The sequence below is a fragment of the Chiloscyllium plagiosum genome, chromosome 2 (assembly GCF_004010195.1).
Source record: "Chiloscyllium plagiosum isolate BGI_BamShark_2017 chromosome 2, ASM401019v2, whole genome shotgun sequence".
NCBI classification, from domain to species: Eukaryota; Metazoa; Chordata; class Chondrichthyes; order Orectolobiformes; family Hemiscylliidae; genus Chiloscyllium; species Chiloscyllium plagiosum.
In genome coordinates this window covers 73,944,881-73,965,418 of record NC_057711.1, presented here as the reverse complement: position 1 = coordinate 73,965,418, position 20,538 = coordinate 73,944,881, and the positions used below count along the sequence as shown (strand labels likewise).

At 38.2% G+C, this 20,538-nt stretch overlaps 1 protein-coding gene across 3 annotated transcripts in view; it reads left to right on the top strand.

Moving 5' to 3' along the window:
* Positions 1-3,376: 3,376 nt before the first annotated feature.
* Positions 3,377-20,538, top strand: part of LOC122539255 (kinesin-like protein 2) — a 35,484-nt gene continuing 18,322 nt past the window's right edge. The window contains exons 1-3 of one of the 3 annotated variants that reach the window (XM_043673965.1): positions 3,377-3,407; positions 6,212-6,325; positions 9,280-9,534. In XM_043673965.1, coding sequence (XP_043529900.1) covers positions 3,381-3,407; positions 6,212-6,325; positions 9,280-9,534 — 396 coding nt within the window. In that variant the 5' untranslated portion in view covers positions 3,377-3,380. The other 2 variants (XM_043673972.1, XM_043673960.1) reach the window with 2 other exon arrangements.

The following is a 20,538-nucleotide window of genomic DNA, read 5'->3' as shown; positions in this document are numbered from 1 at the left end:
ACTCTTACGCCACCTAATGGATGGCTTTAAAACAAAATCCTTCTGTAATGTTATTCACAAGAATATATGAATGTAGAAAAAGTGATTCTGTTTTCCTGTCTGTCAGTCCCAAACACAACTATTTCAATTTCCCCACTCCCTTCAACTTTGTTTTCCAATTTATCATGCTTTCATCAGGTTGTATTCAGAGTTTACAACCTTAATTAATAATAACCTACTAGCTGGTATTGTGCTTGTGCTTTATCCAAAGTCCTCTAAAGTGTTTTCATCAAGCATCTTTGTAAACATGAGTCCATGGTTATTTGAGATTTTTCTATGGTTCTTGAGTCTTAGGTCACATGTCTTTTAATTATTCAGTGCAATAGAAAGCACTTTAGACAGTGAACAATGGATAGTAATGAATAATACACTTTTAGAAAGTTTTGTACTGTTGCATTATAGTGCACAATAATGAATCATAATTATTACAAACTATATGCATACATTATGTAATCATGCTCTGCTTATGGCTCATTGTTATGGTTTTGTTTAACTCAGAGCAATTTGAAGTAATCATATCAAAAATAACTTGAGATTTTATCAACATCTGGAATGAATGTAACAGCAAAAACAGTTAATGCCAGTGTATAGTATTACATGAACAATGTATGCTTTTTAAATTTATAGACTGAAATTCTGGAAAGATTTTCTCAGAAGCTAGGTCAATTATACTCGCATCAGATTTCAAGTAAGTCTTAAGTGGCATAAAAAAATACCATGACAATAAGTTGATTTTAAATGTACAAATCTATTCTCAAAAGCACCTAATCTGACATTTGTCCAGAAAGATACATTTTAAAATCCTCCACAACCTTTTAAAGACACTTTGTTGGATTTTCAAAAAGGAATACTGTATTTGGCATAATGAATTATGAAGAAAGTATTATTTGAATTTGTTTTTAACATTTTTTGTTTTAGATTCTGTAGTTATAACAATTTAACTTTAATAAGCTGCAGTTAATATGGTTAAGAAAAATATTTTGTGATTGTTCATATACAATGTACAGTAATTTCTATGTCCTCATAGTTAGTAATTATTAATGTTTGTTAAAAGACATTTGGATGGGTATATGAATAGGAAAGGTTTGGAGGGATATGGATCGAGTGCTGGCAAGTGGGACTAGATTGGGTTAGGATATCTGATCGGCATGGACAGGTTGGACCAAAGGGTTTGTTTCCGTGCTGTTCATCTCTATGAGTCTAAATCAATTATTAGTCTGGTCTGGCTATCAATTACTTCTGTTACACATAAAATCAGCAACAGAATTTAAAATGGATTAAAATGCTTTGTGATGTATTGTCAAAACTAATACATTATGGGAACAATTTCAAGTTATTAATCTATTGAGCCATCCATTTTTAAATATCTGCCCCTTCCTATATTTACCTCAGCCAAAAAACCTTTATAGAATAACTTCCCACAACTTTGATTCCATCCGCACCCAGCTCTGAATTGATCATCTATCTCTCCTGACACAATGTTAACTGACATCTTATGCATGACCATCTCCCTCCCCTTTAACACTCTCATCATCATAACCTTCTCATTATCCCTCTTTCTCCTTTGAGAGCTGTCTCTTAGGCATTCAGCACAATTATTTATTCTATCCCACTATACTCTGAGCCCTGAGTGGCACCCATAGCTAGTTCCAATCATTCTGATTATAGCCAAACCAGAACATTTGCAGCAATACTTGTTTTTTTCCATCTGCAACTATGTAACTGTTTTCATTGTACCATAATATTTAATCTTGCACCACACACCCCACCCTTTCACCCTGCCATGGGTTACATTAACTATACAGGGCTAGATCTCAGTGTCGCTCCAAGACCATCCCCAATGCCCCAACCTAAGCACAATGTTGCTACACCCTCAACCTGAACACAACAGCCCCAGCCAAAGCACTGTAGGCCCCTTACAGCCCAGGCCTCTCATGTTCCAGGCCCTGTTACTGTGATTCCACAACCACTTTGATTTTGACGGACTACCTGTATTAAATATAGATAGGCCAGAACTTTCTTCAGTTGAAGTTCACAATGAACAATGTCGTCTTCCTCAACTCCAATGAAACCATTGTTTTCGCTCTGCAGCTGAAATGGACAGAGTCCATATAATACAATGGAAAATAAGGAGTTGTCTCTTACGGCTTTCAAGTACAATTCAAAATTGGTGAAAAAAAAAGCAAGTTTGGTACAATACGGATGTGATTACAATGGAGGTGGTTCAGAAAACCTTCACTAGATTGATTCCAGAGATGAAAGGCTTGTCTTTTTGAAGAAAGATTGAGCAGTTTAGGGGCCTGTGATCTCTGGAGTTTCAAAGAATGAGGAAAGATCAAGTTGAAGTATTTAAGAGGCTAAAGTAGTCATGATTTGGAGATGCCAGCGTTGGACTGGGGTGTACAAAGTTAAAAATCACAACACCAGATTATAGTCCAACAGGTTTAATTGGATGCACACTAGCTTTCGGAGCGCCACTCCTTCAACCACCTGATGAAGGAGCGGCGCTCCGAAAGCTAGTGCTTCCAATTAAACTTGTTGGACTATAACCTGGTGTTGTGTGATTTTTAAAGATGCTAAAGGGGATTGACAAAGTAAACGTAGGGAAGATTTCTCCTAGTGGGACAATCTAAAACAAGAGGTCAGAGATTTAGGCTAATGGTTGGCAGAGCTAAAACAAAGATGAGGAAACATTACTTTTCTCAAATGATTGTGAATCCATGGAATTCACTGCCCAGGAGTGCAGTAGATGCTGGTACACTAAATACATTTAGGAGGAGATTGAAATTTTTGCTTATTAGCACGTTTATGGGTTGTAGGGAGCAGGCAGAAGAGTGGAGTTGAGGTCAAGCTAAGATCATCAGTCATGATTATATTAAATGGAGGAGCAATCTTAAGGGGCTGAGCTGCCCATTCCTGCTCCTTGTCTTTAATAAAACTAGATTCTGGATCAGTGGTGCTGGAAGAGCACAGTAATTCAGGCAGCATCCGAGGACAGGCAAAATCAAGTCTTGCGAACAAAGATCTGACCATATTGGGAATTTCTCTGCAGAAAAGACTAATAGATCGAAAATATGTTAAGATGAAGAAAGCGACCCAGGCTAAAACTAACCCCATAAGGATTTTTTAAAGATTTTTAATGATATGGCACCCGAATTTAATTTACATCTGTTATCCTAGCCCTCAAAGAACTTCAAATGAGTAGACTAGAGATAGAAAGAATACAAGAAATGTTAAAACCCCAGCAAGAAATTATCAGAGAAAAACTGGATAAACACCTTCTGCAGTCAACCTCAGAATTAAAGCTATCAGATGAGCAACAGCAGAATGACTCACAGAAGATGCAAGACCTGAAGAAAAATGCAAAGGTAAATCCAACTGAAGCCTTCATGTTTTAGTTGACATTTTGCCAAATTACAGAAGTGGCGAATGCTTTTAATCTTGGTGGTAAATCATAGCCCTGGAATTCCATGGAATTTGCATGCATATTCAAGTTGCCTTTGTCCACAGAATAGTCTCATGAATACATAAAAGTTGGAACTCTGATATTAGAATCCTGAAGAGGTTACTTAAAGCTGAGTATGTTTAAGCTCAGGTGCATGAATAGCTCCAGGAAGAAGCTATCTACGCTCCAGTCTAGAAATTAAAGTCAGGAGTGTTATAGACTAGGCCAGACCACTCAAAACATTCTTAAGCAGGCAGCCCAGACCATAACTTTGCAATTTATTTCAGCAAGTGTACAGTGAAAATTACCCAGAGTAAGTTAGCTAGGTTGACTACCAGTTTTAAAACAGACAAGGATTTATTCACAAAGTTACACAATGAAACCCTACAGAACTCAGTCTATCCACGCTAGACTTATTTATGCTGTTCCAAATATACACAACAGTCCCAATAAGCACCCAGAGGAAAACCCCCTGAAGCTGGTATCGAACCTAGGTCCCTGGTGCTGTGAGGCAGATGTACTAACTACTGGGCCACCACGCTGGCCTAATTTAAGCTGATTTAGTTTCAACAAAGTGGTCTCACACTGAAACATTAGCACATAATGCTGCAAAAGTTTATTTTGCAATAAGTTTGCAGTTTACTAACAAAGAAATGAAGTAGAACCAATCAGATCATCTACTTATAACGTAAATTTAAAGTTTTGAAATACAAGTATAATCCCATTAATCCCAAAACAACCCTTTAGAAATTGAAAAGAAAAGCTGTTTTATAGAACCCAAAACAAGCCCCAGTACAGTACCCAAAAACACCATTCATACAGTATTCACATTGGAGTCCATGACTCTAAAACCTCAATGGAGTTAAATCACTTGTGACTTTAGTTTATAGACTAGAACTGTAGGTAGGTTCTTCTTGGAGCTATTCATGATACGGATCTTAAACATACACTGCTTCAAGTAACTTCTTCAGGGTTTAATCCCAAAAATTCTGGTCTAGGGTCTAGTTTAACTTTATCCTTTTGTTCATAGGAGGAGTGATCTATTCAGCCACCTTCAAAGTATTTTATAGGACTGCTCAAAACTCAAAATAAACCTGAAAAATTAATCTCTCTCACTGTAAGCTTTGTGTCTTTTCGTTTAAAAAAAAAAGCCTCTGTCAGTCTTCTAAACTGGAGCTTGATTAACTTGTTTGATCCAGAATGAGAGGGCATAGAATTAGGGTGAGAGGAGAAAGATTTAAAAGGGTTAACCCCATTAATTCTAAAGCTGAGTTACAAAACCTGTTTTAAGAAATCACCATAGCTACAGGAATATTTAAGTAACAATATGTTACTAACTCAAAAAATAAAAACTCAAAATTACATTAAATGTTATAAAAATTGAATAAAGAGGTTTTGTCTGGAAGTTTGCAAGTCAACTTGCTCACAAATCAGAGTAGAGAGTAGGATAATAGAAAGGAGCCATTCATAAGAACAGGAATGTTTCTATGTTGGGTTTTTATAAGTCAGATGTTCATAAATCAATCTGTTTATATTTTATAATTTAACCTATTTTTTGAATCAACCTGTTCAGAGCTATTATTACATACCTCTGGAGCAGGGTTGGACTTGAACCCTGGCATCTTAGATTAGGGGCAAAGATGCTTTCTCTATATTTTTTTCTTTTTCTTTCTTTCTTTCATTAAACCCCCACACTACCGCCTAACTGTGGTAGTGCTTATTTTTTTCCCAGCACCCAAATCTCCTATTTATATATTTTTTAAAATCTCCTGTTTTTTTTTATTTTTTGTTTTTTTTTCTTCTTTTTTCTTTTTTCTTTTTTTTAATTTAACCCCCACACTACCGCCTAACTGCGGTAGTGCTTATTTTTCCCCAGCATCCATGGTGTGTGTGTGTAGGTGTGAGACACAGTGAGAGACACAAGGTGCACAAATCTTTATTCAATTTCCACCACCAGGAAGATAGGAAAACACCCGGGTGGCCAGTGACAAACACTGCCCTTCACATCAAAGGGCAATGCTGTGTGATCAAAACAGTGAAGGGGAGGGTAGGGACTAAATCAAAATAGAGTTGGAGGGAGAAATAATACACTCCACTCCCTGCGGCGCCCACCTCTCCCTTAACAACTCCAGGGTGTTGGTGGACACCGCGTGCTCCTTCTCCAAGGACACCCGGGCTCTAACGTAATGCTTTCTCTATACCACAAGATGACCCTACTTTTAATTGGCTAATTTTACTCAGCTGCAGTAATTGGGCAGGTGGATTGTTTTGCAATTACACAATCTGCCTAATGGCACTAAAACTGCCTTGTTGGTCAGGTCTCATTAGCAGGCAGTTGATATATTGCAAGGATCAAACAGACACTAAAAGGCTTCTTGTGGGCCAGTCATTTATGCAGACTGGTGAGAATCACTACATTACTCAGGGAACTGAATTGGGAGTGGCAGAGGTTTGGGATATTTTTATAGGACCTGGAAAATTGACCAGTGGTGTTGATTGGGAATTGAATGATTTTAGAGCAACCAGTAATATTAAAATGACAGAAAAAAATTAGCCTTTTGCTAATGCAAGGTTTGTGGAGACTGTTTAAGTTCAAACAAAACTTGAGATTTCTGAAATTGATCTGGTGTAAAATTTTCTTGCAATTGAGGACTTCAACAGTAAGACCTGAAAAGCATAATCATGCCTTATTCCTTTCACTATTTCTATGGTTATTTCCATCTGCAGAATGGTTTAAATAAATTGGAAGAAACAGAAAATGCTGTAATGGGAAAATGGGCTACTGTCATTGGAGCACCAGAAGAAAATCAAGAAAATGATTTGTATATTAACACGCTAGAGGTAGGATTTTATCACTGAATCATAACTGTTCAGAAATATATGGAAAGTTGAACTGAAACTGTGCAAAAGTAATAATCCGCTCAAAACAAAATCTTTTAGTACCAATTTCATTCACTTCATTTGATATCAAGCAACAACTGAAGTTATTTAAAAAAGAAAAAGTTATAGGCCGAGCAACAACCTAACCACTGAAGATTTGTGGTCGAGAACATCTGGATTCCACCATGGTCAGTCAAACTCTGAGGCATAGCAGCCTTGATCCAAACGTGGATCAAAGATCCTACCCTTATTTATTTCTCCGCCCACTTCTTCCTTCCCAGTCTTGATGAAGGGTCCTGCCCAAAAGGTTGACTCTCCTGCTTCTTTAATGCTGCTTCACCTTTTTCCAACTCCACTTTTATCGACTCGGACTTTACAACATCTGTGCTCCTCACTATCTCAAAGAGCTTAATTCATAAGGTGAGGCAAGAGTGATGCATTTATATCAAGCTGGCATTTGACTGAATGTGAAATCAAAGATTCCAAGCAAAATTGAAGTCAGTGGAAATCAGGGAAAACACATCCACTCTTTGGAGCTATACCAAACACAAAGCAATGTGGTTGTAGTTGTTGGAGACGAATCACCTCGGCTCCAGGATATAATTGCAGGAGTTCCTTAGGATAGTGTCCTAGACCTAAATATCTTTAGTTATTTCGTCAGAGACCTTCTGTCAATCATCAAGCTAAAAGTGAGGGGATGTTTAGGATGAAGTTTAGCAGGTTGGACTGTTTCACATTCTCTCTGTTTGTACACAGATTCCATTTCTCTATATAGGGCTCTTTGCAGAACCTTGAAACTCTGACTAATTTTTGCCTCCAGGATGGGTCTATCTTGAATTGAGCCATCCTTCTTCATTGGAGTGTCATTGTCCTCCAGTAAAAGCAATTATTGTGCATTGAACGGACACCTTTGATCAAAACTTGCCAGTGTGGTAACAGGTACTTTTCCATAACTGCTAACAGAATATTAGATTTGTAATATACCGTTTCAAAATGTTTAAAGCCAAATTTGTTGTTCTTGTTAAAAAAATAAGAGCACAAGAAATAAAAAAAAGAGGAATACACCATTTCGCGCCTCAAGCCTGCCATTCTATATGATTATAGCTCATCTACACTCCTCGATATTTCAAATATCTATCCATCTCCTCATTAAAGAATTTCAGTAATCTAGCCTCCATGACTGCCTGAGGTAGAGAATTCCAGACATTCATTGTCTACTGACAGAAGAAATTCCTTTCCATTTCGGTTTTAAATGAATGTCCCCTATTCTGTAACTATGTTCCTCGGTTTAAGATTCCTGCACTAGTGGATATGATGTAGAGGTATCAGTGTTGGACCGGTGGACAAAGTCAAAAATCACACAACACCAGGTTATAGTCCAAGTTTATTTGGAAGCACTGGTTACCCTGATGAAGGAGCAGCGCTCCAAAAACTAGTGCTTCCAAATAAACCTAGTGGATATAACCTGGTATTGTGTGATTTTTAGCTTTGCACTAGTGGAAACATCTTTTCAACATCTAGCCTTTCAAGTATTCTCAGAATCCTATATATTTTAATAAGATCACCCCTCATTCTCCTAATCTGTAATGAATAAAGGCCTAACCTGTTTTATTGTTCTTGATTAGTCAGCCCTTTCACCCTTGAAATTAACCTTTTGATTTTCTTTTGAACTGTTTCCAATAATATTGCTCACCATGAGAAGAGGTAACTTGTCCTAATAATTTATTGACAGACTCCTTGGGCTAAAGTTTCATTCTTGGGCAAAGAATCTGGAATATTTTTGGGTCATAACCTTGTGCTATATTGGTGCTAGTGTCATAATGAAATTTTCAAAGTGTCAGCGATTAGTTGGTCCAGAGTTGGGTTCAATTCCATGTATGGACATAGGCAAGAGGTGGAAATTGGAAACAGTGGGAAAACTTAAAAGGCAAAAGGCAGTCATGACGAGGCTTGCTGTTAACATTGAAATAGATGAGCAGGGAAAGCAGAGAGTTAGCTGTGGTCCTCCAGGCTGCCTCATATTTGGCTGATGCCTCCTTCAAGGCTAAAATGGAGGATGGAGAGGAGAGTTGTGCTCTTCCTTTTATTTAGAAGTAGACTTCCAGTGAATGAGATCATGCGGGCATGGCGAGAAGTGGTCATAGATACCAAGCTCAGAATACTCTCAAAATCAAGCCTCTTCGCTCTAGCAATAACGTCTGTGTTGGTGCATGAATAAATCTGCTCCTTCATACAACTCTTTCACAAGTCAGTCACCAACAGTAAAGCTTCCCCATGCTCAATATCTATCCTGCAGCAAGTCCCAGATCCTCCGTGCTCATCATTGGAATTTGCTGACGGTTATTCCCCATACTCAGAATGAGATCTAAACTACTCAACAAGGGGCTCTGAGGGTTGCTGGTTCTTCTTGCTCCCACATTTGACATTCTGCTAATTTCATCAAGAAGTCAGAAATCAGTGAAACCATCAAAATGCTTGATTCCCTAAACCCTTAGAAACACAATTCATCCCCACTAGAGTTAAAAATTCAGCCTTTTACACATAAAGGAACTGACAGAGGCTGTTGAATATGTGGCATAATGTGAATTGTCTTTTCATCAATATTTCCATCAATATTGCATTTCTCAGCTTCCACCCATTCCTTTCAACTGCAACAAATGCCCTTGTATTGGTCAATGTGTTCTAACTATCAAAATGAAAGAATGGTTATCGAACAAAGGAGACCACTGAATCTATTAAATCCATATCCAAGACCAATTCAGTTAAGTCCCACTCCATTACCTTTTGCCCTTCATTTGCCTTTATAATTCTTCATTTTTTTTTAAAAAGTTAATATTAGATTTTTAAATAAAGCTGTCATCTATCTGTATATATGATGCTATAAACTTGAAATGCTATTTGATAATGTATTACAGTCTGCTGAGGAAAATGTCCAGCAAAACGTTCATATGACATCGACCAATCTAGAAGGGACTAATGAGACCAAAATCGAAGCAGCTCGGATAAGATTGGAAAAACTAAAACAGACATTGAGCAAAAGAGAAGCTGAAATCATTGAGCTTTTAAAAAACAATAATGAACTAGAAAATGATTTTGGAACATGGAGCAAATCACAAGTTGCCCAGTTTGACACATCAAGAGTAGTTCTACTAAAACGAATTCTAGAAAAGGTGAGTTTTTAATACCATAAAAATTTGACTGTACTATGTAATAGAGATGATTTTTTTGTGCACTGATTGTTCAGTTCTACCAATTCCTAATGGCTCTGCCAGCTTGACTCAATTGCTTGTTATCATTGTTGTGTTTAAGTCAGAAATTTAGAAAATTTCATTTTCAATTCAGTAACTAATTCAATTGATACTCCAAAGACATGTTGACGTGTTACCGTGCAGAAAGGGGCTGTTCAGCCCATCATATATGCACTGGATCTCTAATCATTTTAATTTAGTCTCAATCTCTTGTGTTTTCCCGATATCCGTGCATTTTGTTTCTAATTAAATAAACATCCAAGCCCACTCCAATGCTTTGATTGAACCTTTTGCCACTGTGTTTCTGAGCAGTGCATTCTAGACCTTAACTACTCGCTGTGTGAAAATGTTTTTTTCTCATTTTGCATATGCCCTCTGGAACTTGACTCTTTCTTGAGTAGTACAATTTCTCCTCATCTTCTCAGATAAACTCCTCATCATACCAAAAGCCCCTATCAAATTTAATTAACCTGCTCTTCTCCAGCAAAAACAGACTGAACGTTTTCAATCTATTATCATAACTGAAGTGTCCCATTCGTGAGACTATTGTTGAAAACCTACTTCTGTACAGAAACTCCTTTCTTAGCTGAATTACTATTCCTTGCATTCAGTACAAATGACCACAGAAAAATTGCAACATTGTACTGAAGGGTCCAAATGCATATAATCTGTGGACTTTACACAATCCTACTGTTTGAAAAAAAACAGTTTTGTCTCTTGCTTTCACCGTTTGTTCCTGGTTAAATTTTAAATTGTTAGATCTGGTAAGCAATAAATCAGCCACCTACATGGTATATTTGTTTAGTTTGAATTAACTGATATTACTATGCCTCAGTCTCATGACTGGACCATCAACGTTTTAGACTGAAATATCCTTTGACATTGCTATAGGTGTCTTGGAGTTCTGCTGTAGATAACATTGCATTATGTCTCAGCATCCTGAGTTGATCTTAACAGATACCAGACAAGCTGAAAATGTGTTGCTGGAAAAGCGCAGCAGGTCAGGCAGCATCCAAGGAGCAGGAGAATCGACGTTTCGGGCATGAGCCCTTCTTCAGGAATCCTGAAGAAGGGCTCATGCCCGAAATGTTGATTCTCCTGCTCCTTTGATGCTGCCTGACCTGCTGCGCTTTTCCAGCAACACATTTTCAGCTCTGATCTCCAGCACCTGCAGTCCTCACTTTCTCCTAGAAGATACCAGACAAGCCCAAGTATGTTCACCTTTTGCTATATCTATAGCATAGCAGACACATTATGAAGCTGAGCTCTTCTGTGCAGCAGTCTCATGTGCCTGGTATCTTCTTTTTTCTCTTTTCTATATATTCTTGGTGGAAGATCATGCTATAATGGGTGAATTTCACTGTGATTATTGAAGTTTGATGTGGGGGTGAGTGTTGGAAACAAATTCACACTCTTGAGTAAATGCTATGTACCTGAATGACTTGCTATGGTATCACTGTCTTTAGTGGATTAATAATGGCTAGTCAGCAGTTTGGTATATCTCCTGTCACTTGGCAAAATGAAAATGCTAGCATATTCTCTTTTGGTTCTGGGGATCCACTTTACTTTGGCATTCATTTCCACAGCCATGTTAGTCCTGACATGGATTAGGTCTTATGGAATTTCCACCCCAGGCAAGTATGTGAACAAATTAGGAATTTGGGATGGAATTCAGTATACGGTACGCAGGTTTCATTTTTTTTTTGCCTCTCTTCAATGGTATTCCTGCCCAATCCACAGCAACTGGATCTTCAGGTCCATCGATCATTCAATTTAATAATTCTAGCTTCTCAGCCTATGAGTGGTATGTTGTTGAGTCATTGGAAGTCTCATCTGCCAGGTGGAGAATTGGGCAGAGGCCTCCTTTCAGTAAAGCTTCCCAAGCTACAGGCCAGCACAGGGAGGCCCCTGCTATTGGAATCAAGATGGAGGTGGAAGCCTTGCCTAGCAAGAGCTCACTTAATTCATCCAAATCACAATGAAGTATCTCAGCATTCCCCTCACAGCTCACCCTCCCATGCAGCTTTGTGTTAACAGTTCTGGAGATGATAAAATAAGGGTTTCCTTGCTAATGCCCAGCTAGAAATTTCTCATTAGATTTGTCAGCCATGGGGAAAAGATTCTCTCAATTTACCATAATTTTGTATACCTCAAACAGATCACATCCCCTCACCCCCTGCCAACCTCATCTGCTTCAAGGAATACTAACCCAGCCTAATCAGTGTCTCCCATAACTGGGAATTTTCAACCCAGACAACATCTTGGTGAATCTCCTTTACACTCTCTCTAGTGCAATCACATCCGTCCAATAGATCAGTACAGCTCAAGGTTTCATATCTGTGGCCTAATTGATGTTTTATAAAGTTATAAAAAGAGTTCCTTGCTCCAATGTTCTACACTTTAGCTAATGACTACAAACATCCATTTCTTTCTTCACCACCCTGTCTACTTGTGCTGACACCTTCATGGATCTATGGATTTGTATATCTATGGTTCTTTCGTTCCTCAGTACACTTCAGGGACCTGTCATTCATTGTCAATTCTTCCCTTATTAGATCTCCCAAAATGTATCATCTCACAGTTATCAGGATTAAATTCCATCTATCATTGCTCTGCTCAGTTTACCAGCTGATCAATATCAGACTGTAGCCTGGGACTATTTCCCTTGGGTTGAAACTTTATTGCTGGAACAGCACAGCAGGTCAGGCAGCATCCAGGGAACAGGAGATTCGACGTTTCGGGCACAGGCCCTTTCCTGAAGAAGGGCCTGTGCCCGAAACGTCGAATCTCCTGTTCCCTGGATGCTGCCTGACCTGCTGTGCTGTTCCAGCAATAAAGTTTCAACTTTGATCTCCAGCATCTGCAGACCTCACTTTCTCCTATTTCCCTTGGGGTCAACAACACTATCAACTTTCATGCATCTGCAAACTTACTAATGATAGCTTCCTCATTCACATGTACCTCATTAATTTTCATAACAAACAGCAAGCAATAAGCCATATCCATGGTTTATTGTATATCCTGAGGTGGCTTAGCTGCCGAAATAGGATAGCAGATGCTCCATAGATTTTCGCCCATTGTAGTCTCCACAATTTCATTCTCCAAAACAGAGGGAACGCCTGAGGGATCACTTATCATTCAACTGTGTTCACTCAATTGTGGACTCAACTGAGACACGTACCTGCTTATTGCTCACAAATAAAAAGGTAAACACTCATCGCAGTGTAGTTAGTTTGATTTTTTAAACTTAGCAGGCTGATCCCTCTCATCACACAGGTTAGTGGATGTTCTTGAGTTTATATTCTGATTCTCAAACCAGAGTTGTTAAAGTACAGAAATGGACATGTTGCTAATAAGTGATATGAAGTATTGGAGGTAATAATTCTGATGGAGAATGCAACAATAGCAAATTATATTGTAAATATTGAAGATCCATTCTAAAGGAGAATGCAGTGGGTTTACAGGCAAAAGCACGTTGCAAAAAAACTGAGATGAGTTTTACCTTAGGCCCTGCAGGTAACCTATGCTACCTGACAGTAGAAACCAATAGAATCAGTTTGACTGCTTGGCTTTCACCTCATTGAAGTTAATGGAAAGTGGAATTGAGCAGCACATAAAAATATCAACTGCTCTGAAATTATTAATTTCATATGAAACATATTCGCAGTAAAAAAAAGACGATGACCCAGGGAAATCTTCAGCTGGAAGAAGAAAGACACCGAAGATGACAGCTGCTGTATGGTTTTTGAAATTAAGTTGATGTGATTTTAATAACCATTTTATTGGAACAGTATGTTGTTATAGAGTTGGTGGCAGATAATATTCAGTGAAGAGAAAGGGAGGAAATAAGTAGCAATCTCCTCCATCTTTTCTCTTAACTAATCTATTATTTCTCTCAGCTTATGTCCCACCATCACTCCCACTGATTTTTTTTTCCCAGAGAGCACCATTTATAATTGAATATATCAACATATGAGAAATCACTGCCAAAAGACATAACTCTATTAGATAATTTGTAATCTAACCAAACAAATCAGAATTCCGTTCATGTTTTGCAATATAATCAAAGCAAAACTGTTTTTACATCATATCCTGCATTTCCCAATACTAGTGTCTTTGGCTCTGGCCAATTCTGGTGCATTTCCTAAGTTCCATTTAAATGTCTGTGATTTGGCCATCAGTAGATTCCACAGTAGATTGTCTTTTTGAGACAGCCGTGGCTGCCTGTCATTACGGTAAATGCCCTGAAAAATACTCTATTAATGCATTCACAGATTTAAACCACTTACAAAATGATGCATGAATGAACAGTATATATGTTTCATTGTTTTGCAGCTTCCCCAGAAGTCGTTACCAGAGTAAAATGGAATTATATTAGTTTCCTTATTATTTGAACATTATCTGAGTCTTTAAAACTGGACACTTTTAGAAAACAGTTTCTTATAGCTGCCTTGAAAACATAGAAAACTTTTAAAAATGACACAAATTCAAAGCTTTCCATCTTACTCTCATCAGGACTGAAACACAAACTAAAAATTCAGAGTGAAAACAATTTGTACAATCCTGAGAAGAGAGCACTGATTGGTTGGACTATGATTAGCAATGATGGTGCAGCAGGAACTGTAAGTGTCAGTGTTAAATGACTAATTAGATTGAAAGCAAACAAGTCACCTCTGACTGATCAGAGCATTGCCATGCAAGTGCAGTAGGGATTGGGTCTCTCCATATTCCCTTCATTTTTTAGAGGTGCAATGTGTGGACATATTCTTTTTACCCACAAAGAACAGGACATTGTCAGTGTATTGTTATGACATGGCGGTGAACTCTTATGTTAATTAAACTAAACGCCCGGAAAAGCTCACCTCGCCTCATAATCTGTTAAAATATGAGTGACAGAGAACTCCCATATTCCACTAAAGAAAATAATATCAATTTATTCTTTAATTCTAAAACTGAATATTAAACAAAACAACTATTTACAACTCTAAGCCCCCTTTCTCTTAACTGAAAATTATCTGCATCCAAATCTATAACAACGTACTATTCCAACAAAACAGTTATTAAAATCACATCAATTTAATTTCAAAACCATACAGCTGCTGTCATCTTCAGTGTCTTTCTTCTTCCATCTGAAGATCTCCCTGGGTCATCGTCTTTCTTTTACTGTGAATATGTTTCATATGAGAAGGTACCTTTAATCGAGAGTGTATCAATGTCTTTGGTCTTTCTTGATGGCAGTTACTCTGTCTGACTTTCAAAATGCTTGCCTTTTTTACACTCCAACATCAGATTGTCTCATTGGTTAGAGTTTGGCAAGACAATTAATTCAAACTCGATTGGGTTTTAGTATCCTGAGGTATAAATTAAACTGATTGATTAAATTTGAATTATTGTCAAAACAGCAACCCCCCTCAGGTATCCATTTCACAACTAAATGTTACGTATTTTCAATTTTCCAGACTGCTAGATAGTCACATGACAAGTACTTGCAAGCTTTCAATGCAGAACAGCGCTCACTTTCTTAAAGGTACAGTACTCACCTTCAACTTCATAACACCTCCCCCGAAGAAAAAAATGAAACATCATAATGTAAAGATGGCTTCATTTTCATTTCTAATTCTTAATCCCATTACAATGAAATACAGAAGTCATTAATCTAATTCATATTAATTTCTGCACAACCATATATGTTTCCATATTGGAAACTGTCCAAACTTATCTATACTTTTTCCTTTAAATCCTCGATAATACATCTGCTATCACATTCTTACAACCCGCAACATGTACAATTTGAAAATGAAAAGTCTGTAACATAAGACTCCAATGATATAGTCTCATATTTTTCTCTTTAAATCGTTTCAAGAATGTAAGAGGATTGTGGTCCTTGTACACAACTGTCTCTGACACATTGTTTATCACATAAGCATTAAAATGTTGTAAGGTCAGTACCAAACTCAAAAATTCTTTTTCAATGGTGTTGAGTTTCTTTGAAATGTATCCACTTGGCCATTCAATTCAATTATCATCTTCCTGTAGCAGTACAGCTCCGACTCCATTATTTCTAGCATCGATTACAACTTTGAAGTGTTTCAAAAACAATTGGTGGAGCTAAAACTGTGCGGTGGTTAAAACTGCTTTTAAATTCTCAAATGCCTCCTGCTGTTGTTCTGTCCACCGAAATTTTGTGTTCTTCTTAAGGAAATCTGTTAGCGGTGCCACCACACTGCAGAAGGTTGGACCAAAGTTCCGGTAGAATCCGTTTAATCCCAAAACTCCAAGCATCTGTTTCATCAAGGTTGGTCATGGAAATTCCTCGATGGCCTTCATTGTGGCATTCCTTGGGGTCAATCTTCCATGACCGATGTTATGTCCTAAGAACGAATTCTGTTTTCTTTATGTTTATTACCAGTTTTGCTTCTCATAATTGTTAGTAGTTCTGCCAATGGTACCATGTGATCTTTCCATGACTCTCTAAAGATCGCTATGTTATGAAGATGTGTGTACTGTACCTTTAAGAGAGTAAAAACTAGCAGTGACAGGCAACTGTTCGCAATAAGACAGAATGTAACATGTGCCCCAGCTACTGCGGTCGTTTGTTGCCTGGAAACAACAAAACAGATTTGAATTAGGCCAATCAGTTTATATTATACCCCAAAAAATACCAAATTCCAATCAAGTTTGAATTGAGTATATTGACAATCTTAAAAGCCAATGACACAATCCGATGCTTTGGGGTATAAGAGCAGGGAAATTGAACAGTTGGGGGAGAACTTCCACCAGACCAACAGATGTAGACTGCTCATCAGAATTCTCTGAGAGATACCTGTCTAGAGAAGTAGTTTGCCCAGAAAAAAACCTCAACACTGACCTGGGGAGCAAATCTACCAAAGTTAAAGAGAAGATTCGACCACTGGCTAGTTTTAAAATGTAAATTTTCAGTAAATCTTAATTGGGAGTTTTATTGGACTAGTATATAGAAGGGAAGGTAAAAGATAGGTTAGAGGAAGGAATTGTAAATAGTTGTTAGTTAATTATTCTCTGTTATACTTTAAGAAATAAAGTAGTTCATTTTTACTTGAAATAGTTCTTGGCCACTCGAATTTTTACAGATTACTGCACAGGATGAATCTCTTCTGTGTTGCTGGTTTTAAATTATGCAGGAGGGTTTACCCCATGTCGTAACAATTTCATCGCCCAGATAAACTGCACAATTTGTTAATCCAGCCACAACTCTGTTCATGAGTCTTTGGATTGTGGCTGTTGTGTTCTTCATTCCAAAAGGCATCACTTTGAATTGATATAACCCATGCGGGATTACAAACACAGAAACTTCTTTTGTTTTCTCTGATAAAGGTACCTTCCAATAACCACACAGTAAGTCCAACTTTGATGTAACTGGTTTGTCCAACTTTCTCTATACAGTCCTCCAATCTTGGTATTGGGTATGAGTTCGATTTTGTTATAGTGTTGACCTTCCGATAGCCCACACAAAATCGTTGAGTCCCGTCAGGTTTGGTTTAAAAACACGATTGGCGAATTCCACTCATTTTGACTCTGTTCAATGATGTCTTCATTGAGCATTGCATCCACTTCCTTCTGGACATCTGTGGCTTGGAAAGGATTACATCTGTAAGTGTGTTGTTTTATCAGAACAGCACTCCATATTTCTACTTCATGCACAATAGTATTAGTATTAATAGTTTTATCCCCATCTTATTCCTATATCTGCCCTCTCACTTCTGCAACAAACCTTTCAACTGTATTCTTTGCTCCTGAGACAGATAAGTCACTAACCTATCCCACTCCTCAAGGACTTCCTCATTATTTAACATATTTTGAGGCACATCAAACTCCATGACATCTAGATTTGATTCCTCACTCTGCGGGGCAGTAACTAACACCTGGTTATCTTTATTATAATAGTTACAACATATTCGCGTGACATGCTCCATATAGATTTTTTATCTGGCATCTTTACCAGATATTTCATCTGAGTTTTTATCTGCCACCTGCTTCATTCTATGCTGTGCCCTCTTCAGGTGCTGTTTAGCTAACTCACCTACCCAATTTAATCTCTCCCTCACCTCAGATACATAATCCAAGTGTGAGATTGCCAACTTTGGCCCTATCAATTTCTCTTTAATCAATTTCAAAAACCCTCTCACTTCATGTCTGAATATTAACTCAAAGGGAGTAAACTGAGTTGATTCATTTTGGGCATCTCTAATGACAAACAATACGAATGTGATACCTTTATCCTAATCATTCGGGTAATCCTGACAGTACACTCTTAACATGGTCTTCAGTGTCTGATGCCACCTTTCCAAAGCTCCCTGGAATTCCAAATTGTATGCATTTGATTTAAAGTGCTGTATGCGTAAGCTATCCATGACTTCCTTAAAACAGCCTAGCAGTAAAATTTTAACCTTGGTCTGACTGAATCTCTCTTGGTAGCGCATACTGCGTGAAGACAGCTACTTACTCTTCTACCACCCTTTTAGCCTAAATACTCCGTAATGGAATTGCCTTGAGAAATCTGGTCGACACATCCATTTTGGTTAAAAAGTACTGCTTCCCACTTTTAGTTTTCGGGAGGCGACCTACACAATCAATCATAACCCACATCAAAGGTTCTTCGAATGCGGGAATTGGCAACAAAGGTTTTTTTGATTAGATTTCCTACAGTGTGGAAACAGACCCTTCAGCCCAACAAGTACCACCGACCCTCTGAAGAGTAACCTACCTAGACCTACTTCCCTCTGACTCATGCACATAACACTTTGAATAATTTAGAATGGTCAATTCACCTGACCTGCACATCTTTGGACTGTAGGAGGAAACCGGAGGAAACCCACGCAGACACGGGGAGAACGTGCAAACTCCACACAGACAGTCACCCGAGGCTGGAATGGAACCCAGGTCCCTGGTGCTGTGAGGCAGCAGTGCTAACCATTGAGCCACCATGCTGCCTGGTGTTAGTTTTATTACCAGCCGTGGCATACCTACCATTTGACATGTATAACACATACAGCAAGAGTTAACCACATCTTTGTGCAGTCCAGGCCAATAGAAATGCTTTTGGATCTTAGCCTGAGTCTTCCTCACACCGAGGTGACCTCCTACTGGTAATTCATGTGCTACCAGCAACACAATGTGGTGCACTTCTGCCCATTTCTCCTCTGCACTAATCTGCTGTGGTCTCCATTTTCATCCTAGCATTCTATCTTTAAGATAATAACCCTCAGGAATACATTCTGATTCCTTTTCTGAGTATGCATCTATCTATATATCTTTCATTGTCTCATCTTTCTGTTTTAAGTCCATTAGCCTATCAGGACTAAACACTTCTGCCTGATCATCCTGTCTGTTCAGGTTTTTCCTGCATCATTACATCAAACAGGGCATCCACTAATTGAACCTCAACTCCTTCATCTTTCTCTTTAGTTTTTGCTTCATGCTGTGACTTATGATAGTTGAATCTTGTTACTACAAATCTGGAAAAATTCCAGGGTATTTTTCTTTTAACTCTTCAGTTCCCTTACTCTTCCTTTGGCTTCTCCACAACAAGGGGTGTCACTCCCACCTTGGATCCTGCTACTCCCACTGTTACTGTTGCCACTCCACCCTGATCTTACATATGGGAACTTTAAATTTCTATCCATCTATTCCACAAATTACCACTCTCTCGGGTAACATGTCAGAAAGAGTGCAAATACATTTATCTCTTACTGTTGGAGACTAATTAAATCCTGTATCTCTCAAAATTATAACTTCTTTCCTTTGTACCCCTGTTCTTCTAAAGTAAACTTTACCCACAGAGGCAAACTCTTGATAGCGATCAGGCACTAACTCCATACCCAGTCCCTGCCTAGGCTGTGCACTCTCCTGCAGCTCCTTAACTTTTCTTGGGGTCTCCTTTACTATCTTCACTAATGCTATTGGCTTAGCTGCTTTTACCACATCTTTTCCTACAGTGCCTTTTTTTTAATGACCTGCACTGTGACTTTATGCATCCCACTTTACCACAGTGGAACTCCTGAGACCTTTCATCTCCTTTCCATCTTCTTGGGTTTCTTTTTTAACCTGTGGTGAACTATTACGACTGTGCTGTAATCTTTGTTTTGTAGTGTAGGATCTCCCCTTCTCCCAATGTCTATCCTTCACAGGATGAAATTCTTCCTGGAAACTAAATTTTGTCTTATGCACCAATGCATATTCATCTGCCATCTCTGCCATTCTTCTCACTTCTTGAACATTCTGTTCATCCATATGCATTCTTATCATCTCTGGTAGTGAGTTTTTAAATTCCTCCAGCAGAATAATCTCTCATAGAGCCTCAAAGGTCTTTTCTATTTTTAAAGCCCACACCCATCTATCAAAATTACAATGTTTAATTCTTTTGAACTCAACATAAGTCTGATCTAATTCCTCCTTTGTTTCTGAACTGTTGTCTATATTCTTCTGTTAACAATTCATAAGCATTTAAAATAGCCTGTTTAACCTCTGCATAGTCTCTTGACCCCTCATATGACAGTGCTGCAAATACCTCACTAGCTCTGCCTACCAGCTTAGTCTGAACTAAGAATTACCCACAAGTTCTCTGACCACTCCATCTGCCTAGCCAATTTTTCAAATTAAATAAAGAAAGCTTCACATTTTTCTCATCAAAATGTGGCAATACTTTAACATATTTGTATACATCACTACCTTTTGTCTTGATCTACATCCTGTTAACTTGACTTTGCTGACTAAGTCGCAAGTTCTGAAGTTCAAATTCTGTGTGGGTGTGTGGACTCTGTCTCTCTCTCTCTCTCACTCTGTCTCTCTCTCTGTATCTATCGCTCTCTCTGTATTCTCTCTCTGTATCTCTCTCTGTATCTCTCTCTGTATCTATCTCTCTCTCTGTATCTCTCTCTCTCTGTGTCT